This window comes from Somniosus microcephalus, chromosome 6, assembly GCF_052327205.1.
Source record: "Somniosus microcephalus isolate GS21.2 chromosome 6, FLI_Smic_1.0, whole genome shotgun sequence".
In the NCBI taxonomy this organism is placed as follows: domain Eukaryota; kingdom Metazoa; phylum Chordata; class Chondrichthyes; order Squaliformes; family Somniosidae; genus Somniosus; species Somniosus microcephalus.
In genome coordinates this window covers 43659615-43684416 of record NC_140992.1, presented here as the reverse complement: position 1 = coordinate 43684416, position 24802 = coordinate 43659615, and the positions used below count along the sequence as shown (strand labels likewise).

General features: G+C 43.4%; 1 protein-coding gene across 1 annotated transcript in view; it reads right to left on the bottom strand.

Annotated features, from left to right (window-relative positions):
• psmd1 (proteasome 26S subunit, non-ATPase 1) overlaps window positions 1-24427 on the bottom strand; it is a 133490-nt gene extending 109063 nt beyond the window's left edge. Inside the window, exons 1-11 of the mRNA XM_085990101.1 lie at window positions 24327-24427; window positions 16455-16498; window positions 15828-15901; window positions 14252-14421; window positions 12657-12862; window positions 12075-12218; window positions 9858-10084; window positions 8656-8722; window positions 5959-6096; window positions 5786-5874; window positions 3698-3776 (exon numbers count right to left, since the gene is read on the bottom strand). Of these exons, the coding sequence (XP_085846227.1) occupies window positions 3698-3776; window positions 5786-5874; window positions 5959-6096; window positions 8656-8722; window positions 9858-10084; window positions 12075-12218; window positions 12657-12862; window positions 14252-14421; window positions 15828-15901; window positions 16455-16498; window positions 24327-24342 (1254 nt within the window). The 5' untranslated portion in view covers window positions 24343-24427. The remainder of the gene's footprint in view (window positions 1-3697; window positions 3777-5785; window positions 5875-5958; window positions 6097-8655; window positions 8723-9857; window positions 10085-12074; window positions 12219-12656; window positions 12863-14251; window positions 14422-15827; window positions 15902-16454; window positions 16499-24326) is intronic.
• Between the last annotated feature and the right edge of the window lie 375 nt (window positions 24428-24802).

Genomic DNA, 24802 nt, shown 5'->3' with positions numbered 1-24802 from the left:
GTGATTAAGAAGGCCAATGGAATGTTGGCTTTCATTGCTAGGGGGATAGAATATAAAAATAGGGAGGTATTGCTTCAGTTGTACAAGGTATTGGTGTGACCGCACCTGGAATACTGCGTACAGTTTTGGTGTCCATACTTAAGAAAGGACATACTTGCTCTCGAGTCAGTACAAAGAAGGTTCACTCGGTTAATCCCGGGGATGAGGGGATGGACATATGAGGAGAGGTGGAGTAGATTGGGACTCTACTCATTGGAGTTCAGAAGAATGAGAGGCGATCTTATTGAAGCATAAAAGATTGTGAAGGGGTTGGATCGGGTGGATGCAGGGAAGATGTTCCCGATGATGGGTGAAAGTAGAACTAGGGGGCATAGTCTTAGAATAAGGGGCTGCTCTTTCAAAACTGAGAGGAGGAACTACTTCACTCAGAGGGTGGTAGGTCCATGGAATATGCTGCCCCAAAAAGCTGCAGAAGCTACATCATTACATAAATTTAAAACAGAAATAGACAGTTTCCTAGAAGTAAAGGGAATTAAGGGTTACGGGGAGCGGGCAGGAATTTGGGCATGAATCTAGGTTCGGATCGGTCATGGCCCGGTGGGTAGCGGAGCGGGCCCAGGGGCCGTGTAGCCTGATCCTGCTCCTATTTCGTGTGTCTAATTCTGTTAGATGCAGGAGATGGTTCTGTGATAGTGGATTGGCGGTTAGGATCAGATCAGCCATGATCTTATTGAATGGCAGAGCAGGCTCGAGGGGCCGATTGGCCTACTCCTGCTCCTATTTCTTATGTTCTTATGTAACAAGAGGGCACAAATTTATTATAATCACAAACAATTAAAAGGGAAGTTAAAAAATAGGAAGGGTGGCTAGAATGTGCAATCCTCTACCAAAAACCATTGTTTTTAGGAAAAGTCCATTATTTTTGATGTGGAATAAATTAGACAGCAGTTTGAAAAAGTGGATTAAAGATTTGGGAAGCAAACACCAGTGGGATTACATTAGATGGCTCATATGCAGATTTAATGGGCCAAATGGCCTATTTCTGTGCTGCAATATTCTAATGATGATCCTATTCACCTAGTGCAGGTAATCTTCTGCTGGTTATGCAGAACAGAGGTGGTGGGGGAAGATGATGCCTGGTGTATTGGAACTTATCAATGAATCGTTAGTAAGTTACCTAATAAACTGGGGCACATGGGAGTTGAAATATTTTCAAATAACCGATTCTCAATTTGGCTAAAAAAGCTCAAATTAACCAATAGAATGCACTTGTCAAAATCCAAAGTACTGTAATTTCGAATTTTGCAAGCCAGCTACCCCTCTCCACTTGGTGGCTGGCAATTTCCATTAAAATGATAATCCAGGAAATTCATTGATGCGAGTGCTATTTTACCTTCTCTGCAGCTCGCCCCTCCCCCCAAACACATACACACACAAGACATAAAATCCTTCAAAAATTTGACAAATCATGTACTCCTGTGGTGTGAGAATGGGACAGAAGAGAGGAAGACCCAGGATTAGCCTAAATAATTTTACATGGCAGAATTCTGTCTCTGGGAATTTATGGAATAGGTATTAAACTACATTAGTATTGTACTACAACAATTTACACTTATGTAGCACCTCTAATGGAAAAAGAATTGCACCAAGGCAGTAGGATAAAAATGGACATCAAGAAAAATAACTGCCATCAAAAGTAGACCCAGCTCCTTATCAGATATTCCTCCAAATTTTACTGATCAAACTACAGACCACAAAAGGAGAATAAGCAAATATTTTTACTTGGTAAAATAATTTATCTCTAGCACTGAAAGTACAGAAAACTTAGGCCATAGCAATGTAATATTGTACTGTGAGTAGCATAACTATTACTGCAAGCAGCAAGAATTTATGAAGGTGGCTGGTACCTATGTAGGCAACAATACACTAATAGTGCAAAGTTAAAATGACATAGATGATGTAGAGAAGAGATAGATCTTTGCAATCTTTATTGGCAGATGGATATGGGTGCACTGTTTCAAGATTTTACTATTCTTCTTCAGTGCAATGTTGGTCATTTTAATTGCCAATGAAAATCTGAATTGAAAAGAATTAGGCTCCATGATGGCTCAGCAGGTAAATATGATGCACACAGGTCAGCAAGGTACCAGGTTTAATCCTGGCCTGTGCTGACTAAGCTTATCTAAGTCCTGGTGGAAGCACAGTGGACTTCAGTGTATCTTGGATTAGGAAAGAAAAGATCTGCCATACTTCTGGCTCCTGATGATTATTTAGTGATCCCTGCTGGACAGTACACATGTTTGTGGACATCTGGCAAGGACAGGATTGGACTAAACCAGTGTTGTTCAATACACTAGCCTTTAGCCACATGTGGTTAATTGAGAATCCAGATGTAGCTAATTGTATTTCTGAATAGTAAATTTTTAAAAATTAGTAATAGTCGTTGGTCATGTGATCTCAATACACATTCACATGGTGTATGCACATGCACTTTAATTTTCTGTGCTTTTGTTGGTAAAATGACAAGATAAAAGGCAGAGTGCACAAATGGTTTTTGATTGTTAAGTGCTTTATTTCCTTTGAATACTGAGTGGCAGTAGAATTGTAAGTAAATATTCACATTTGAAGTATATTTACTGGTATTGTGTGAGTGTATGCAAGGCATTTTCTACTAAAATTAGTGCATGTGGCTAAAACAGTGTCGCCGTAGCCACACCTGTGGCTAGTCAGCAGTTTCTGTTGGACAACAACAGAAGGCTGTGATGCCCCATCTCTAAAGATATCTTTGATACCCAGTCAAAATTCACACATGAATGATCACAAGGGCATGGTACTATGTTTACCCATGGAATCATACACAAACATAAGCTACTACCCTCAGGAGAGGGGGGGGGGGGAAAATCAGAAATAAACTGAATACCATATTACTGCACAGGAATGGAAATCTATATTATAGCTGAGTCATCATTTACACAGCAATTACATACTTGACCCCATTATACCAAAGTCTAGTTATATTTAACCAAGTCTCATGACACTGTTACACACGCAGGAATACTGTTTATGTAAATGGCTACCAAAGAACAATTTAATTTTCTTTGCAGTTGGATCATCTGTTTTGGGTGGCAATTACATTTTTTCTACAGCTAAATTAATTGAGGTTTCATTATCTTAGTTGCTTTGTAAAGGTTAGATACTTAATTTGACAGTGCTGGCATTTTATGGTACACCAATGTTAATGTCTTTCATTTCTTGCTTGAATCTGCAGTATATTATTATTTCAGGATACTTATACTTGCTATCTGTGATCCCTAACTAAATTGTGAAGTTTCATAGGAACATCCATTTAGTTGTGGATGTATTTAGCTGTATTCCAGAAACACAATTCAGAAGTATGAATCAGAAACCCCATTTAACCCGCCAACTTGAATTTGGCCAGAACTGATAAGTGTAATAATTTCACTAACGGGCAGTATCCTGAAAGAAAAGGTAAAAAGGGCATTTCTAAATTATTTAGACATTTTAGTGGATCTCCTGTGATGTGATATATGAGAGAGAGAGAGAGAGAGAGAGAGAGAGAGAGAGAGATGCTCTGGTTAAGATAAAAATAAAACAAATAGCTCAGGAGCACAATTTAGGACGGTTTATTTAAGATCAAGCTCCTTGCTCTTCCAGAGACTGGAATGCAGTTAGTTACCTTATGGATAACTCCCAGACTGGCTGTTGCTGTAAACTTAGCCCAGTTGGTGGCTCTTGCCAACCACTCAAGATTCTCTCTGGAAAACAAAATAATTCAATTGTGAATCCGATGCTTCCTTTTTTTTTTATATAAACGGAGTGACTGCTGCCAACGACCGGAAGCTGCACAGGCACATTCTGCGCATTAATCTGGAAGCTCAAACGACCGGTAGGATGATGTTTCTGTTTTTTTTTTATATAAATGAGCCTGCTACCTCACCAACATTGGCCCTGAAATTAGGATCGGGTGCTTGCCGCACGTGCAAGCCCCCGATCTGCACTCACCCTGCGCGCCGACATCTGAAGCCCGGGCCTGCTTGCATTTCCTGTCACTGGCCCGGTTCAGATGTCGGCGCGATGTGCTTACCTGATCCAGCGGCGTAGTTAGTGCGATGTGCCGGCTGGGATCAGGTGAGCACTGTGCAGCCAATCAGGGGGAGGGGAAACTCATTCATGAGTTTGACAGAAAGAGCTGTCAAACTCATGAAAATTCCTGGCCCCAAAACACTACTTAAACCTGAAAGAAAATTTTTAAAAACATTGCACTACTTAAATGAACAATAAAGAACTCTGAAAAACTATTTTAAACAATTTTAAAATTTGAAATTATTATTTTATTTTATTTTTTTTTTAATAAATCGGGGCTAAAACTAAACTTACCTTACTGTAAATTCTTTAAAAATAACAAACCTGTGGGGAAAAAAAATTCTCAATTGTACTAAAAGCCCACTTACCTGAAAAACTAAGTACTTACGTGTGGTTTTTCAATGCGTAAAGACCAGAGGCCTTTACACATGCGCAACTCTGGAAAAAAAAAGGAATTTCACTGTGCACGCGCTGCCTGTGCAGTCGCGCGCGTTCTGCCTCTTAACCCCTTGGGTCAGAGGACAGGAAATGCCGGTTTTCAGCGCATGCGCTGTGCATGCTGAAAACCGGCAATTCCTCCGGGCACACGCGTGAGTACCCCGTCCGTACTCGCGCGTTGTGCCCGGAATTACTGGGTCAATATTTCCCAGAGCCCACTCCCTCCCCGGCATTATTCTCCAGAGCCCGCACCCTTCCCGGCATTATTCCCCAGAGCCCACTCCCTCCCCGGCATTATTCCCCAGAGCCCGCTCCCTCCCCGGCATTTCCCCCCCCAGAGCCCACTCCCTCCCCGGCATTATTCCCCAGAGCCCGCTCCCTCCCCGGCATTATTCCCCAGAGCCTGCTCCCTCCCCGGCATTATTCCCCAGAGCCCGCTCCCTCCCCGGCATTATTCCCCAGAGCCCGCTCCCTCCCCGGCATTATTCCCCAGAGCCCGCTCCCTCCCCAGCATTTTAAAAGATTTTTGAACGAGCCCGCGCTGAACGAGCCGGAAGCCTGCATGCACAGAATGCTTCTACGCAGCTTCCGGTTCATTGGCAGCAGTCACATCCCAAAAAAAATACCATGCAATGTATTCTATTTATTGTCACTTCTGGATTCTTTTCACTTGTTCTTTCTCCTCGTAACCCACAGGTGCAGAAATTAACTGTAGTACCTGGCTTGCCACACTTGAGATAAGCCAACTCAGCAGACTAGGAATCAAACCTGGGTTAGTCCCCGTCTGTACGGTTCAACTGCTCACTAGGTAAACTCTCAGCCATTGGGGGGCCACTTTATCTGAAGCCGCAATTCATTTCGGCAAAGTGAAAAACAAAAGAAAAAGAAAACGAACACTGTCCTGGTGAATTCCACAGTTTGACAAGGCAGGTATAAAAACATACAAGAACGACAAACAAAATGTGGAATAGTTTTCATTCTGCCAGATTTTTCACAACCTGTAATTGCCAGCATATTGCACTGCTCATCAAGATATCTTCCAAAGCAAAATAATAGTCTCACGCAAACTGCCCTCTAACCCACTGCATGTATTTCTACCCCACATGAATACATTAAGAATTTCGCAACACTATTATCCATGGATTGAAGGGAAGACTCATCTATGTTACTACTGTCCTTGCAAAACCATTTTTGTTGAATATCACAACTTCACAAATAAAACTTACACTGCATTTTGATTTACCTGAGAAACTGGTCACTTGTTGTTCCACAATGCATGAAAGAATTGGCTATCACGGTTGCTGTATGACAAACTGAATTTCTTACTGCATCCTAGCAAATAGATAAATTTTTGTAAGTTATGGTCCAAAAGTGACTTCTCAAATTCTAAAATCAAAGTTAGCTGCAGTCTCTTACCTTTGTGTTCTTTAATATCATAAGATCTGTGTTATTGTTTCGTATTAAAAACTGTAAATGCAACTCAATAGACATTTCACCACTTAGTATTTTTATCATTTTTGTGTTCTGATCCTGCAAGGCCTTGGACTCTGAAGTCTGAAAAATAAAATATAAAACCTCTGACTACCAAACATCCTTTGGAGCTTTTTAAAAACATGCATTTTCCTAGATTCTACAAGATTCTATACATTTACAGTTCACGTGTATTATAAAGCAAAATTACAGAACCAACATTTTTTATCCCCCCCACAAGTTCACATCAGAGCCCTATTTCCTTTTACCCACCCATTTCCCTCCTCTCCTACCAAAACACTCTGGGCAGGATTTTCACTATGCCGTGGAGTCAGGATTGGAGGCGTGCGGGGGGTTAAAATCCCGAAATTGGGGGTCCCGACACCATCCCACCTCCATGCCAGTTTCAAAGGAGGCGGGTACCCGCCCCGCACTGGGACCCGCCTACCCGAGGCGGGAAGGGATTAGTGCCAATTAACTGCCTGTTAACAGGTAGTTAACAGGCAGTTTTTAGCCTAATCCCTATTTTGAAGGTTGAAGTGTGGGATTCCCGACGGCTCCAAACCACGCCAAGTTAGAGGAGTCGGGCCGTCGGACTTGGAGGGGTCGAGATGTCGGTGTTCAGGTGAATGATGTGTGCATGAGTGCTAAGTGTGTTTGGTGTGTCTAAAGTGATTAAAGAAGTGTAAATGACCTTTTCTTACCTTTTCAGCCTTCCTTCCTTTAGGTCCCGGGAGTCCGTCATTTCACCGGCGCAGAAAGCAGAATGGCTGCGAACTGTCAAAAGTGACAGCCTGCAGCTTTCTGTGCAGGAGAGATTTCTAACCGAGTCTGTGGAGAAGGACTCAGGTTAGAAGTAAGACTGTCAGTGTTTGACAGCTTCAAACAGCTGTGAAACACTGATATTTCATCTGTCAAAAGCTCTTGACAGATGAAATTTCAGTCTGTTGCCGGGTGGCCCTTAATTGGCCTGCTGAGTCCGCTGGGCGGGCTCAACAAGGTCAATCAAGTTAAAATCGTGTGGATTGGCCACATCTCGATGGAGGCGGGACTACAACCCCGAAAGTTGTAGTCCCGCCTCCAATGGAAATCCAGCCCTCTGGCTCTCACACTAAAACAGTGCCTCTCTACCCTGTTTGGAAGATTAATCTTTCCCCTCTTGGACAGGTGGGGAGGTTCCAATGCCACGAGTGCCATTTAAAAAAAAGACTGCCGATTAAAAAAACTCCACCTGTTTGAATCTCTGCATTGGGCCAGTTTTGTACATTTCTAAAATCTTGCCAATAAATGTTAGGTAACTAACACTAGTTGCATTGTACAAAATACAAGACATCTTATTAGAACATATAAACGATTTTGCATATTTTACTTTGTAGTTAGCTAGAGAAACAAAGAAAAATCCCCCATCTCAGGAAATTATCGGCATTTACTCCCTCAACCTCCATCCATAGCAGCACACATATTGATTGAGAGTACAGATTCAATGACAAGATAGGAACTTTTTATTAGTGGTTTCCTAAATTGGTCAGTGGTCACAGCAAAAACAAAACCCTCCCCTAATGAATGCTAGTCATAGGATGTGGGTCTGTGCCCACAATTCTCCACACAGAGCTTCCAGTTCTAAATCCAGTGCCATATCAAATTTTCATGGGCAAAAAGCAAATGGAGTCCAAGTGATACAAATTCAGGTCAGCCACAGATACCTTCCCAGGTTCGGTGGCGTCAGTCGCTCCTATAAAAGTGATCGGAGTCCTTCATGGGAACTGACTGACGCTACCCTATATCTGCTTGTACGATTGTGTAACCCAACGACATAACAAAAGCATCCCCTTGAGATCTGAACTGGCTAATCTCGTCCTTTGCAAATGCTTCTTCAATCTCTCCAAAGGCGTACTGAGCAAACACTTGGTAAGATGAGGCTTGATACCAATCAGTAAGCTACTTTATTGCACCGGACTTACTTAATTCAATCCATACTACCTATCTTTGCACAATAGCAAAGTACGCTAGCCCACATCAGTGGGTCGTCTTACTTGACATAAACGAGGTGGCTTCTAACTATCCGCCAGTATTTCTAACCTTTTCATCTCAGCAAGACCGTTCTCAGCTTTCCCTTTAACAAACATGACTGCCTTTGCAGCCTTCATTGAGATTTTTTTTTTTTTTTTTTTATAAAAAGAGATGCAGGCACAGACGGGGACCAGAGGAATTTCCAACACAAATGGTGTGAGGCGTTGCTTGATTACTCAAACTAACAATTTTTTGTTTAGTCTCGGAGGGAAAACAACTCCCATTTGGAATAATAAACCATCTTTCATCTTAGTGCTTTTTTTTTTTTAAAAAGAAAACATGAATATGTTCTACTGAAAGAAACATGAAAAAGTAACTCTAATTTTCAAATCCTTTCTTTGGAAAAATGATCACAATATCCTGAAACATGACACCAAGCATTTCCCTTTAGACAAAAGCAGAAAACCAGTGATTCTAAATTACCCAGCAGCTTGCTACAAATTGGCACTACAGGAGGCTTCAGACAAAGCATCTTGCTTGGAGGAATCATACAGCAGAGCAAGATCCCACAATGGGTAAATAGAAAGGAAGGGGTGGGGGAGAAACACAGTACAATCCTCTTTATCCTCTCACCAATTCTGTTGGTTTCACGGATGCCACTGGAGAGCTTCCCAATTTTTCCTCCGTCTCCATAGCTTCACTGGAGATAGAATTCTAAATATTAGTTATCACAGAAAAATATCAGCAGCTTGATCATTAAAAAAAAAATGTATCTATTTAAGTTTAAATAATCTCTCTTCTTGGTTAGCTTCATTGAAAGCTCAGCTATAAAGGGAAGTAACAGTCTTGAGTTTTAATCTCTGGATTTCCACTATGGACTACATTAGTCTCCCATTTCTATGTACAGTTATGTATAGATGAAGATATATAAAATAACATGCTCCAATACACCCAACACCTACACAACTTTTTCATTCTTTTAACATTACAGTACATTCAAATACTGATACTCTGCTCTAGAAGTACAACTGCAATGTGTTAAACAATAAATGATATAGCTACAGGAAGATAACGTGCTCAAGTTCTGGAGCAGGGTTTAAAGCCACAACTTTTCCCACTTAGGAGGCAAGGTGCCATCACCAAGCCAAATCTGATCCTTTTGCATTTGACAGAATATAGACAGAAAAATAATCAGAACACACTTCTCTATTGCATATTCCAACACAATATAAAATGATATAACCTCAAAATGTACCAACAATCACTCTGCCATTTATATGCAATACAGTGATACGCAGGTTACTGTACAACACCTCCAAAAACTCAAGAACACTGCAGAAGCAATAGCCTCTAAACCCTGAATGTATGTCCTAACCCATTCTCTCTAGGCCCCAACAATTATCTTTTCACTATGCAGCTTAAGGAAACATTGGTCAGATGTTGATGTATGCAAAGATGTCATGAGGCTAAATGTAGTGTCACTGCCTTGGCAGAGTTTTGTTAACAAAAATACAAAGCTGTTACCTTCCTGTTCCATACATGACATGCTGTGCATTTTAAGTCGTTTCCTGAAACAGAGGCGGATTATGTATTTCTGCAGGTAACTCTGCCTTTTCACTAAAGTTAGCGAAAAGAAAATATATCTGGAAGAGGTGACTGTCTTTTAGTCATTACTATATTTGTGGAGTCAAAGGAGGACTTTCAAATGTTTGTCATGCTATATGCAGATCAACATTGTTACTTTACAATCACTGCAAGTTTATCAATATATAGCCAATTACCAGAAAATACAATTAAACTCGTATCCACTCTGACTTTGTGCAAAGCAACTTTACCTTTCTTTCTCAGCAGTTGGCACAGTGCCTGTGTTTGTAGAACCTGGTACCACAGCAATGGGAGTGCCTACTGTCTTCAGGTTCTGGATGACACTGGACAGGAATTGTTGGCTGGCACTCTCATACAAGTCAAAACAGATCTGATAGGCCATCAGTAAGTTGTCCTCCTTTACAAGCTTTTCCAAGATGTCACTTACTGCCTGGGGGTCATCCAGGAAAATGAGGCACTGTAGAAACAAAACTACAAAAGTCAGATCAAATCCCATCTGCAACAGCCTACAACATTCCTGCAATCTCAACTACTGGTCCAATTCAGAGAAATATACAGTAGCTCAACTGTGCCACCTGCTGGCAATTAAAACATACTCAAACTTAGCACTGTGGGAAAATGCTTACTAATGTTTCGTCATGATTTTAGGTGCAATTAAAATTAACAGTCTGAATTTTCAATACTACCTCTCCTAAATGTCAATTTTCTCTTTAGTGCAATTTACATCTACAATAACTTGAAATTTGCAAATATGCATCTTCTCTGCACTGAACATTTGCCAAGAACACCACAACGTCAGCATGAACATCAGGGAAAAAAAAGTTTAAAAACAAAATGGTGGTCAGACTTAACCACCAGGTGGCGCTGGTTGCACAGCATGCCAACTAGAGCACAAGAGAGATGGGTACAGGAACAGCCCAAGGCCAAACAATGGGGACAGGAATGGGGAGGTGCCATAGCGCCACCAGTGCTGGGAAGTCCGCAACTACATTGTGACAGGCAAGTGTTTGCACAGGTTAGTTTAAATTCTTCTTCTTAGGCAGCTTCTCAGATGACTTGCTTCCACATTAAAAATGAGTGCTCAGGTGACTGATAAGTCCAATGCGGGACCTATAGTCTCTGTCACAGGTGGGGCAGACAGTGACTGAAGGGGCAGGTGGGTGGGGTGCTTGGGTTGACGTGTGCTCCTTGCGCTTGGCTTCCACTTGCTCCCAGCAATGAGACTCGAGTTGTTTGGCGCCTTCCCGGATGCTTCTCCTCCACTTTGTGCGGTCTTGGGCCAGGGATTCCCAGGTGTCAGTGGGGATGTTGCACTTTTTCAAGGAGGCTTTGAGGGTGGCTTTGAAGCGTCTCCTCTGCCCACCTGGGGCTCTCTTGCCGTGCCGGAGCTCTGAGTAGAGTGCTTGCTTTGGGAGTCTCGTATCGGGCATGCGGACGATGTGACCCGTCCATCGGAGCTGATCGAGCGTGCTCAAAGCTTTGATGCTGGGGATGTTGGCCTGAACGAGAACACTGACGTCGGTGCGCCTATCCTGCCAATCGATTCGCAGGATCTTGCAGAGGCAGCGTTGGTGGTACCTCCAGTGCTTTGAGGTGCCTGCTGTACATGGTCCATATCTCTGAGGCATACAGCAGGGCGGGTATCACTGCTGCTCTGTAGACCATGAGCTTGATGCTGGGTTTGAGGTCCTGGTCTTCAAACACGCTCTTCCTCAGGCGACCTCACAAAGGCCTTCGACGCGGTCAACCGTGAGGGATTATGGAGTGTCCTCCTCAAATTCAGCTACCCTCAAAAATTTGTCACCATCCTCCGCCTGCTTCACGACAACATGCAAGCCGTGATCCTGACCAACGGTTCCACCACAGACCCAATTCACGTACGGACCGAGGTCAAGCAAGGCTGAGTCATCACACCAACGCTCTTCTCGATCTTCCTTGCTGCAATGCTCCATCTCACCCTCAGTAAGTTCCCCACTGGTGTGGAGCTAATTTACAGTACAAACGGGAAACTGTTCCACCTCAGTCATCTCCGGTCCAGATCCAAGGTCGTCCCATCCTCTGTCGTCGAATTACAGTACGCAGACAACACTTGCGTCTGCGCACACTCGGAGGTCAAACTCCAAACCATCGTCAACACCTTCACTGAAGCGTAAGAGAGCATGAGCCTTACACTAAACATCCATAAGACAAAGGTCCTCTACCAACCTGCCCCCCCAATTATCAAAATCCACGACGAGGCCTTGGACAACGTGGGCCACTTTCCATACCTCGGGAGCCTACTGTCAACAAGGGCAGACGTCGATGACGAAGTCCAACACCGTTTCAATTATAAATGTTGCTATAAAAGCATTACTCAAAAATCTTAAACAGAAGTAAGGTTTGTGGCGAGGAAGTGTGCACCATACGCAAGGCTTATTTATATAGATATATGGTTAAAATGGTATTACCTGACACACGTTAATGAAATCTGGTTTTTCCAGGTTCATATAGAGTTTGACCAGAACACGCAGGACTTCATTTCTGAATTGCTTATTCTGCATCAGTGACATACACACTTTCACACTGTACGCAAGCATCCCAGAGATATCATTCTGTGAAGAAATAGCAGAGTTGAGTATGCCAGCATCTCAACATATGGCAAAAATTGCTTCCATGGGACTTATTAAAACAAACTGGAGTTATCAGAAAAATGTAAATGCTTATAAATTGGTGTCATGCCATCTGCAATTAACAAAATGTGTTAACTAATTACAGGGACACGATGTCACCAACAGATCATCCCTCCAGTGACACTATTTTAAAACTTCTACAACACGGGTTTACTAAAACTAAAGCTACAGCATTAATTCATAGAATGGTTACGGCACAGAGGGAGGCCATTCGGCCAGTCGAGCCTGTGCCGGCTATGACAACAGTAAAGGCCAACACCGAACTACCCTTTGAATGTTTCTTTTTAAAGAGGGGGTGGAAAGAGAGAAGCAAGAGTGGAATACATCATAAACGGCAGTGTTACAACAAGGCATACTCACGGATTCAAGAATCACTTTCTCAAAGACGTCAAGCCGCCTGGTCTCGAGAGCAATGCCAATTGCCTGTTTGTATTTGTGGTCATCAAAGCAGCGTTGGAACATCTTATTTACAATACCTTCTAATCGAGGGTCAATGGATTTCTCCTCACCATCGGGTAGTTCTCTATTTTCAACTCGAAGTTTTGTGTAATGATCAATGCACTTCGCTACAGTAAAGAAATTACAATCTCATTAAACATTGGTCGCATGAACCAGGTCAAGGCTACCCGCTGCCATGCCTTAAAGAATTGAAGTTGCCAATCCCTTCTTGCAGCCATATTGAAATGTCACGGTGGCCATCAAATTCACAAATTGCCTTCCAACAATTAAATGCTGAAGCTCAAGTATCTGAGGAATATTGCTCACCAGGAAACAAAGAAAGTGGAAAAAAAGGAAAATGAATGCTCAGTAACTGGATGGATAAACATACCATTCTTCACCTCTGGGTTCAATTTCCTCTGTCCATCGAGTACAAGTAATTTCCTCTATGGCACTGTCCCACACTATCGCCCTAACCATCTCCAGCCTTACAAACCTCTCCCAAACTCCAACATCTTTTGCATGCCCACCTTTATTCGTCTTACTCCTGGCGGCTGTGCTTTCAGGTACCTCAGCCCCACTCTCTTTAAATTCCCTCCTTACACCCCTCCACCTTCCTTGAATCCTCAAAATCCACCTCTTTGACCAAGCTTTTGGTCACCCCAGCTACGTCTCCTTCTTTGGATCGGCATCCCTTGTCTTCATGCCTTTGTGATGCATCTTGAGATATTTTCCTATGGTGAAGGTGCAATATAAATGCAAGGTGCTGACTGTGAATTGAGTTTGAACGGTAATGAACTCAATTTCTAGCAGGCATGGACCCACCGCACAAACTTCCCTAATTTGGCACTACATGGCAATATCACTTAAAGCTTTCCCATGGTTGGTGTGGTTTAATAGATTCCAAGTGCATTATAGTGGAAGATTCATTATAAATTTTACCATACTACTCCCCGAGGCAACATCCTTTAGGTCAGTGGGCACAAATTTATACTGAGTGGCTTTAACACATCGAAGTTACAACACGGAAACAGACCATTTGGCTCAACCAGTCCATGTCTGTGTTTACCCTCCACAAGTAAATAGTCCTATAAATCACATTTACCTGTCCTGTTCCCATATCCCTTCAACTCCCTTTTCCTTCATCCAATCTCATCTTGAATGTCGGCACTAACCCTGGAAGTGATTTTCAGTCTCACAAGTCTAAAATGTAGTACATTGCACACCAACTAAACCAGAAAACTTGTATAATTACAACGACCAGGATAGCAGGTATTGGAAGATAAAAAAACAGACCATGACAACTTGGTTATATTCTTTCCAAAGCTGAAGTCCTCCAAAGAGTTTTTTTTTTTTTTTAAACTTCAAAAGCAGGCTCAAGATATCTCAGAAAGATCCACAAGCAAGGCCCAACTATGCATCCTTAAATACCAAATTTGAAGTGTTACTCTTTAATAAACCTTGTGAAATAATTCACAAGTGTTAGTAAATAGAGATGGAATTTAAAGAATGCGAACCTATAATGGTCTCCACGTATTCGGAATCATCATTAACATTGAAGAGGTCTCCAGCTCCAAGTGCATAGTTCAGCGATTCCTCAAAGGCTCCCAGGTGGTAAAACACTTTAGATGCCACTAAGGCAGCAAACGCCCGACTCCGGAACGTCTCATCTTCATATAATTCCTCACTAAAAAAGGAGCACAATATCAGTATAAGAACCTTTATACTGATTGATTATATAGTGTTGCTCAAGTCTTGGCAGAGCAAACTAATGGAATCACTCCCCTGCATTTATTTGTGAATAGTGCAACCAGCCTACCTGCAAAAAGTGGCTGCACTGTAATGCTTGCTAATCCTCACACATGACCATGACATTTTAGCCAGTTCGCAAGTGCAAAGTACTGACATCAAGTGAGAGAAAACTGATGGGCCCAGAAATTCGGGTCTCCACGGGCGAGTACGCACGATGTACTCACCCGTAGGCCCAATGGAAGTGCCGGTTTCCTGCATGCACTGCGCATGCGCGGGAAACCGGCACTTCCGTTCCTCTGAACGAAGAAGTTCAGAGGTCAAACGCGTGCACGGGAGAGGCTGCGCGTGCGCATCAAACTTAGGTTTTTTTTTTGCAGGTTTTCCCGGGAGGGTAAATCTCCAGAAGTTAGAAATATAAAAAGCAGGCGTAAGGCCTGCTTTTTACAAGGTAAGTGGTGAATTAATTAAAATTAAAACATTTTTTCCACAGGTTTATTATTTTTAAATACTTTAAAGCAAGGTAAGTTTATTTTTAGCCCTGTTAGAAAATAAAATTATTTTTTTCAAAAATTTAAATTATTGTTTAAAATAGTTATTTCATGTAATTTATAGTTTATTTAAAAAGTGGTTTTTTTTTAAATAATTTATTTGAAGATTTAGTGCTATTTTGGGGCCGTAGTATTTATAAGTCTTGACAGCACTTCCTGTCAAGACTTATGAATGGAGCATTCCCTGCTCCGATTGGCTCCCCATGGCCCACGTGATCCCAGGGGACGCATCGAACTAACTGCGCCCCTGGGATACGCAAGCACTGCGTGCCGACAGCTGGACCAGGCCCCGGATCGGAATTCCACGGGGGCCCACAGCTCAACAGCCGGCATGCAAGGTAAGTGCAGGTCGGGGGCTTGCACCCGCGGGAAGCCCCCGACCCGAATTTCTGGGCCATGATGTTGCTTCTGGCTGCTTAGACCCACAGAATGGGAGTCAGCGACTAAAGACCAATATCAAAGCAGCTATTCTCTTTTTAGTGTTCTCATACAATTAAGTTTGAGGGCTGTGCCAACTGACTGAATATTCCATTAACAGCTGATGGATGTACAGACAGTGTGCAGGTTACTCTTTTTAGAAGTGGCACAGAAAGCTCGAGTAACAATACACCATACCATTCTAAAACTAGTGCTTTTCAAAGTGCAGAGATGATGTACAAGTGTTCACAGACAGGGCCCTGAAACACAAGATACTCTTCATAAAAGAAATTAAGTCGAGGAATTTCGAAGTGTTCATTTTACAGTACACAGCAACACTTATTATAAAAGTCCTTCAATTCTATAAATCCCTTACATTTTAACCACAGATTCTGAAATTTCAGCCCAGAAGTCATTGACTACGGAATTCAGCTTGTGCAGAGCAAACTCCTAGAATAGAAACAAAAAAGATTAAATATTTAATCAGGGGTGTAGAGTACAATTTTGATGACTAACCAAGTTAAGTATCAATGTGCAATGTATGCTGCCTCCTTCAGTTAAGAGTGCAAAGCAAGCTGCAGACTTTTCAAAGTCTCACACTAACACTATTATGTCCTGATACAGGGCCACTCAGCTATTAATTCAATCAGTAACCAGGAAAGCTCCTCAATATTCACAGGTAGTGAAGAGACTCAACCTTGTAAACACAAGGCTAGAACAGCATCTGAATGATATTACAATCCAAATGCTGCCCTAAAGTTAACATTCAGAAGTCTTGCCAATTATCTCAGCAGTGCTCTGGCTCCAGCAGTTTAATTTTAGTTTATAAAGTATGTAGAGACTTCACTCCTACGATAATTACATTCATTTTAAATTCTCAAAAACAGACGACACACTTCTTTTATATAAATGGTGCTGCAGACGACGCGTTCAGCAGTGTTTCCCAGACCACCCAGCATACCTCAGCCTTGCATTATTGTTTCTCTGAAGATGAAGCACTTACCTTGAGCTGTGGCTCTTTTTCATCCAGAAGAGAAATGATTCCAGCTATAAAATGCAATTAAAAAAGGGAAAAAGTTAGCACAAAATATATTAATCAAGTCTTGTGGATCATGTGAAACAAAGAAGAAACAGCCTAGTTCAATAGTTACTACCGTCAGGCTCAGGAACCAAGACTCTTCACGCTACAGGAAACACCAATATTTTTTAAAACAGGAATGATCAATTCTCAACTTCTTCCAGTAAAAGTCAGTTTTCATAAAAGCAACCATGTTTTTTTTTTTTTATTCGTTCATGGGATGTGGGCATTGCTGGCAAGGCCAGCATTTATTGCCCATCCCTAATTGCCCTCGAGAAGGTGGTGGTGAGCCTCCTTCTTGAACTGCTGCAGTCCTTGTGGTGAAGGTGCTCCCACAGTGCTGTTAGGGAGGGAGTTCCAGGATTTTGACCCAGCGACGATGAAGGATCGGCGATATACTTCTAAGTTAGGATGGTGTGTGACTTGGAGGGGAACTTGGAGGTGGTGGTGTTCCCATGCGCCTGCTGCCCTTGTCTTTCTAGGTGGTAGAGGTCACGGGTTTGGGAGGTGCTGCCGAAGAAGCCTTGGTGAATTGCTGCAGTGCATTTTGTAGATGGTACACACTGCAGCCACGGTGTGCTGGTGGTGGAGGGAGTGAATGTTTAAGGTGGTGGATGGGGTGGCAATCAAGCGGGCTGCTTTGTCCTGGATGGTGTCGAGCTTGTTGAGTGTTGTTGGAGCTGCACTCATCCAGGCAAGTGGAGAGTATTCCATCACACTCCTTACTTGTGCCTTGTAGATGGTAAAAAGGCTTTGGGGAGTCAGGAGGTGAGACACTCGCCGCAGAATACCCAGCCTCTGACCTGCTCTTGTTGCCACAGTATTTATGTGACTGGTCCAGTTAAGTTTCTGGTCAATGGTGACCCCTAGGATGTTGATGGTGGGGGATTCAGCGATGGTAGTACTGTTGAATGTCAAGGGGCGGTGGTTAGACTCGCTTGTTGGAGATAGTCATTGCCTGGCACTTAAGTGGCAGGTAACATTCGCGCCGCACATCAGCCCAAGCCTGAATGTTGTCCAGGTCTTACTGCATGCGGGCATGGACTACTTCATTATCTCAGGAGTTGATACAGCATAAAATCCAACCAAACAAGACCAAAAAGATAAAAATGAATACTGCATTTCAAGAAAGCATGCTGAAAAATAATCTGAAAGATTCCCTGTAAAACTGAGACAAGTTACCTGATGTCCATGACACAGCACAAATGATGCACTCAGACAGCATCGGCTCTTTGCCAATTTTACCAGGCATGGGTTAGATTGTTCCATAGATAGTAGACAAAGTTTATCCAGAGTGGAGTCATTTAAACTATTAGAAAGGCGGTTTTTAAAATGGACTTGCATCAAATAGATATAGTTAAAAATACATACGCAGGATACCCCGACAGTTCAGGCAGTGAGCAACTGAACTAGAGGGGCCAGGAAGGCCCCGGTTAAAATACTTGGTCTATGCTGGGTTAACTAATCTCAGCCACAACAGTGGCAAAGGACTACAATTGAGTTTTGTGTTCGTGGATTATGGAGAAGGAAATCAGCCCGAGTTCTCGCTCCCAATCACTATCTAGCAATCTCTGCTGGGTGTATGTATACGGATGTCAGATGAGAACAGGTTAGGGCACAGCTGTGATGTCCCCAAGGTCAAATAGCTTGCTGCCACTCGATTTCAAGGTTTGTGCATGAATAATTTCAACTTGTGCGTAGAACCAAGGAACTGCAATTACACAAGGAACCATGCCCTAGTGAGTGTCACTGCTTTTGGGAAGACGAAAGAAAATTGAACAAAAAGTTATTGAACCACGCAAGTTTCTACTGGAAACCAAAAACAGGACTACAAATGAAAGGGCTAGGAGAAAAAAAATACATAGAACTCGTTCACCTTTGGCACTAATGATTACATGCCCCATGATCAATCCCTTCCCAGGTATCACACCATAATAGTTATTAAAACCCCTTGGTGTTGGCAGCAACTAACAGCATCAGTATGCACTAAAACCGAACAAAAACTGTAGCTCACCCATTCCTAACAAGGGAATAAATAATTTAAAAAGGAAAAACATTTGAAAAATATTATTTTTTTATAATCTGAGATTACTGGGGTGAACTGAAAGAAACTGGCTGACAAAAGCCACAGCAAAAACCACTGGTTTGACATCATAGAAATGAAACTTTTATAAATAAATGATAATGTGTGGCCTTTTTGCCCCTTCTTTGTACTTACAGAATTGTACACAGCTAACAAAACAGTGCTTGGATCAGGAACTTGATGGGTAGGTCATGTTGGACTAATCAAGTTGAATTTTGAGAGGTCACTAACATGGTAGATAGGGCAGGATCTATGGACGTTGTCTGTATGGATTTCCAGAAGGCATTTGATAAGATTTCGCACAAGAGGTAGGAAAGAGCAGGGATATGGGAGCAGGAGGTTACAAAGGGTCATAAACAGATTAAGTGAGTGAACAAAACTGTGGCAGATGAGAGTTTCAATGTGGGGGAATGTGCGATCATCCACTTTGGATCCAAGACAGACAAGACAAATCAGAATATTTTCTTAATGGGGAGAAGCAAATGGATTTGGGTGTCCTGGTACACAAATCATTAAAAGCTAGTGCACAGATAGAAAAAGTAATCCTAATAGATGTATTGGCCTTGGAGGGGGTACAGTGCAGATTCATCCTGAATGATGCGCTGGCTTAAAGGGTTAAGTTATGAAGAAAGGTCACATAAATGTGATTTGTATCCCCTTGAGTATAGAAGATTGAGATCTAATTGAGGTGAATAAAATGATAAAGGGATTTGGGAGAAATCCAGGACAAAGGGGTACAATAATTAATTAGAGCTAGGCCATTCAGGAGTGAAAACAGGAAGCACTTTTTCCACATAAATGGTACTGGAAATCAGGAACTCTCTCCACCAAAAGACTGTGGATGCTGGGTCAATTGGAATTTGAAAACTGGAGACTGATAGATTTTATTAGGTATGGGTATCAAGGGACATGGATCAAAGGCAGATAGAGAGAGTTGGGGTACAGATCAGCTACGATCAATGGAACACCAGAACAGGCTCAAGGGATAGAATGGCCCACTCCTGTTCCTGTAAAGAATCTTTCTAACCCAATCTATTACTAACAATTTATTTAAATAATGTATTGGCATTCAGTTCCCAGGTCTACATTTCCAACAAAATTTGCTGTCATCTTCTTGTGTATGTAATTCTGTGCGCTTTTACTCAAAAGTTTTTTTTCTCCAAATCCTTCTGCTTTGCTACTTCTCTCCTCAGCTTCAAAAGCCTCCTTGAAACTTACCTCTTCGGCATGCCTTCAGTCACCTCCAAATTCATCTGCTACTGGCTGGCGGTCATTCCACCTCTGAATATCTTGGGACATTTATTAAAATGCACATATTCTGATGAAAGCTCCTCCACCTGAAATGTTTCTCTCCCCACAGATACGACCTGACCTGCTGAGTGTTTCCAACATTTTCTGTTTTTATTAAAAACGTATGTTGCTGTCTGGGGATGTATATTAAGTGTTACAGTTCCTGGAATTGATTCTGCTTACATAAATTAAAAACCAGAGGCTGCTATTGTACTGTACAGAAAAACAACAAAAATGCTGTAATCTATGCTGCATTTAATAATACAACATACAACTTTCAAGGCAGTTGGGACAAATTCAAAGTTTGTGGTTCTTTCTTGCTTATAATTACAATCTAACTGCACACTAATAATACAAAAATATCAAAATGACCACTCAACTATCCATCCCAGTCCCATGTTAGCTTACAATGTTAATAGGCCCTTCCTCAGGCAACGCCCCTCTCCCTTACCCTATTTTCTCCTCAAAAACTCACCCTCAACCCCATCTATCCTTTCCCACTAACGCCCCATCTCCACCCACCCCCTTTCCCAAGGTTGCCAAACGGGTCATTACTTCCGATACCATGCCCATTTCTTCCAAAACTCCCTATCCGAAACCCTCGGGTCTGGCTTCCATCCTTTTGACAACACCATCACAATAGGCATCTTCTGTGACTGGGATGCGTCGTCCCTCCTTGTCCTCCTCGACCACTCTGCTGCATTTGATAGTTGACCATCACATCCTTCTCCATTGCCTCTTCTCCACTGTCCATCTCCAAGGAGCTGCCCATGCACGGTTCCACTATTACTTCGCCAAACAAAGCTGCGCAGCAATAGCAACAGATGCTCTTCCCATACCCACAATGTTACTTCAGGAAAGCCTCAAGGATAAATCCTTGCTCCCCCCACCCTCTACGTCATCTACCTGCTGCCCCTTGGTGACATTATCAGCAAGCTTACATAAGTAAGCAATTCTCTTGAATCCACGACCATGTCAGATTGTCGGCCCAACATGAAATCATAGATGAGGCAGTCGTCCAACTCACAATAGGAAATACATAGCCATCATTTTTGACCACTGCTATAAACGTCACCTCCTTGCCATTAACTCCATTTGCTGCTTGCCAAATCTGAACCAAAAGGTGTGAAACCTTGGCGTCCTGCTCACCCCAGAGTTGAGGATCAAACCTCATGTTCTAGCCATCAATAAAACCCCTTATTTTCACCTCTGCAATGTTCCCTGCCGCCACCCCATATCAGCTCCTTTGCTACTGAAACCCTTATCCATGTTGTTCTTTTGGCACCTTGGAACTCAATTTTACTAATGTTCTGCTTGCTAGTCTCCCATCCTCCATAAATTCTAACTGGTCCAAAACGTATCCTGTCCTCCACTAAGCCCGCTTACCCATTACTCGTCCTTACTGACCTATATTGACTCCCAATCCCTCAATGCATTAAATTTAAAATCTTGTCCTAGTCTTCAAGTCCCTCCAGCCTTGTATACCATCCTGTACCCTTCAGTCCCCCAACTCTCCTCATTTGTGCATGTGCCTATAGCCCTTCACCCTACCATTAGTGGCATTGCCCTCAGGCACTTGAGCCCAATTCTCTGGGACTCCCTCTTTATGCCCCTTAGCCTCTCGTACTCTCAATACCTTTACAATTTTTTTCTTCAAAACCCATCTTTTTGACTAATCATTCAATCACCCCTCCTGGTCTGTCCATCTGTGGCTCACTGTTCATTCCCCTATCCTTGGGCATTTGCTATGTTAAAGGTGCTAAATAAATGCAAGTTGTTGCGCACTTGCTCCCCATCACTCCAATTAGAGAAAATTAACATTGAACTATTAATCTATCCTTATTGACCTTGATTTAAGAATAAAGTCATCTCACTTTTGACAGTACCATGGATTTAACACGGAGATGACGGTGCATGTCTGTCCTCACTATATTGCACCTCGCTCTAGATTTATGGACAGCTCACTATAAATAGCAGTTCCCTCACGTACACTTCCTTGGATTTACTGACCGCGCAATATAAACCCAACACCACCTTAGGGTCCTGGCCGGCCAGTTCTACCCTCCGTAAGCTTGAGCTCATCCAAAACTCTGCTGCCCGTGTCCTAACTCGCACCAAGTCCCACTCACCCATCACCCCTGTGCTCGCTGGCTTATGTTGGCTCCAGGTTAAGCAACGCCTCGATTTTAAAATTCTCATCCTTGTTTTAAAATCCCTCCATGGCCTCGCCCCTCCCAATCTCTAATCCCCTCCAGCCTTACAACCCTCCAAGATATCTGCGCTCCTCTAATTCTGGCCTCTTGCACATCCCTGATTTTAAATTGCTCCACCACTGGCAGCCGTGCCTTCAGCTGCCAAGTCCCTAAGCTCTGAAATTCCATCTCTAAATCTCTTCACCCTCTTTCCTCCTTTAAGGCACTCCGTAAAAACCACCTGCCCTAATAGCTCCTTAAGTGGCTCAGTATTAAATTTTGTTTGATAACGCTCCTGTCACAGACCTTGGGCCGATTTACTACATTAAACCCTTGATCCCTCCGTCCTTGCAAACTACAGCCCCATCTCCAACCTCCTCCTCTCCAAAGTCCTTGAGCATGTTGTCGCCTCCCAAATCCGTGCCCATCTTTCCCGCAATTCCATGTTTGAATCCCTCCAATCAGGTTTCCGCCCTTGCCACAGTACCGAAACGGCTCATCAGTCACAAATGACATCCTTTGTGACTAACAAAAGGTAAACTATCCCTCCTCGTCCTTCTTGACTTGTCTGCAGCCTTTGACACAGTTGACCACTCCATCCTTCTTTGACGCCTCTTCACCGTCGCCCAGCTGGGTGGGACTGCACTCGCCTGGTTCCATTCTTATCTATTTAATCGTAACCAGAGAATCACCTGGAACAGCGTATCTTCCCGCTCCCGCATCGTTACCTCTGGTGTCCCTCAAGGATCTATCCTTGGCCCCCTCCTATTTCACATCTACATGTTGCCCCTTGGCGACATCATCCGAAAACACAGCGTCATTTTCCACATGTACGCTGTTGACACCCAGCTCTACCTCACTACCACTTCTCTCGACCCCTCCACAGTCTCTAAATTATCAGATTGCTGGTCCGACATACAGTTCTGGATAAGCAAAAATTTTCTCCAATTAAATATTGGGAAGACCGAGGCCATTGTTCTCAGCCCCCGCCACAAACTCCGTTCCCTAGCTACTGACTCCATCCCTGTCCCTAACATCTGTCTGAGGCTGAACTACACTGTTCGGACCTTGGTGTCATATTTGACCCCGAGATAAGCTTCCAACCACATATCCGCAGCATAACAAAGACCACCTACTTCCACCACCGTAACATCGCCCATCTCCGCCCTTGCCTCACCTCATCCGCTGCTGAAACCCTCATCCATGCCTTTGTTACCTCTAGACTTGACTATTCCAACGCACGCCTGGCTGGCCTCCCATATTCCATTCTACGTAAACTTGAGGACATCCAAAACTAGGCTGCCCATATCCTAACTTGCACTAAGTCCCGTTCACCCATCTCCCCTGTGCTCGCTGACCTACATTGGCTCCCAGTTAAGCAGCGCCTCACTTTCAAAATTCTCATCCTTGTTTTCAAATCCCTCCATGGCCTCACCCCTTCCTATCTCTGTAATCTCCTTCAGCCCCACAATCTTCCCACCTGCCCCCCCGAGATATCTACGCTCCTCTAATTCTGCCCTTTTGAGCATCCCTGATTATAAATCGCTCAACCTTTGGTGGCCGTGCCTTCTGTTGCAGAGGCCCCAAGCTCTGGAATTCCCTGCCTAAACCTCTCCACCTCGCTATCTCTATTTCCTCCTTTAAGACGCTCCTTAAAACCTACCTTTTTGACCAAGCTTTTGGTCACCTGCCCTAATTTCTGCTTATGTGGCTCGGTGTCACATTTGTTGTCTTAAAATACTCCTGTGCAGCACCTTGAGATGTTTTACTACGTTACAGGCGCTATATAAATACAAGTTGCTGTTGTTGCCAACACATGTATCTCACTGACACCGCTCTGGAGTTAGGAACATTAACCACACACGGGGCACTCGCACTTGGCTTTATTTTCTGGCGATAGCCACCCTCTCCTGTGTACGGGCCCTTCGCGATTACACTAAAACAACAGATTCGCATTCAACCCTGTTGGTTGGGTGTTGCTGAAAGCGGCCCCGGTGCCAGGGTTTCAGCGCCCGCTCTCAGGCCTCGTTCATTCAGTGACTCAGCTGCGCGGTGCCAACTTGAACAGAGTTAGTTATTCAAGCCAGAAACGGCGCCTCCAAACTAGGCCAATGCGGACCGGCGCCGGGAGGATCCGCCACGGGGACCCCAGATCTCCGGGAGCCGGGCCCAGCCGGCAGATTCATTCACCCTCAAAGCAAATCAACTGGGATTGGGAATAAGCTGACTCACCGGCCGAGGTAATCATGCTGTAGCCGTAGATGAAGTGATCTGTGCTGCCGCTGTCTGTCGCTGCCTATCCCGGCTCGGGCTCTGACTCAGGCCTTTTCACACCAACACCTCTTCACCCGGGGAGGGGGCCTGCCCCGTCTTCGGCTTCCGCCCGACTGCCTGCTCCTCCTCACAGCACACTTCAACGCCAATTACTTCAAAAGGAGCTGCTCGTATTTTTTTTTAATTACGCAAATAAACTAAAAAAAAAAATCGCCTGCATATGTTTTTTTAATGATTGACAGTGTGTTAAGACAGCTCAGTTGAAGCCCCGCCGTTGGAGATTGGACGCGGATGACGTCTCCCTGGAACTGCCGGCTCCGGCCCCCCGCCCGGCCCGTTGGAACTAAGTTTGAAAGAGGAGGAAAGTTGCCATGGAAGTGCACAGCGGAAAATGTTGAAGTATTCTGGCATAGCTAAAGACAAAATAATGCACT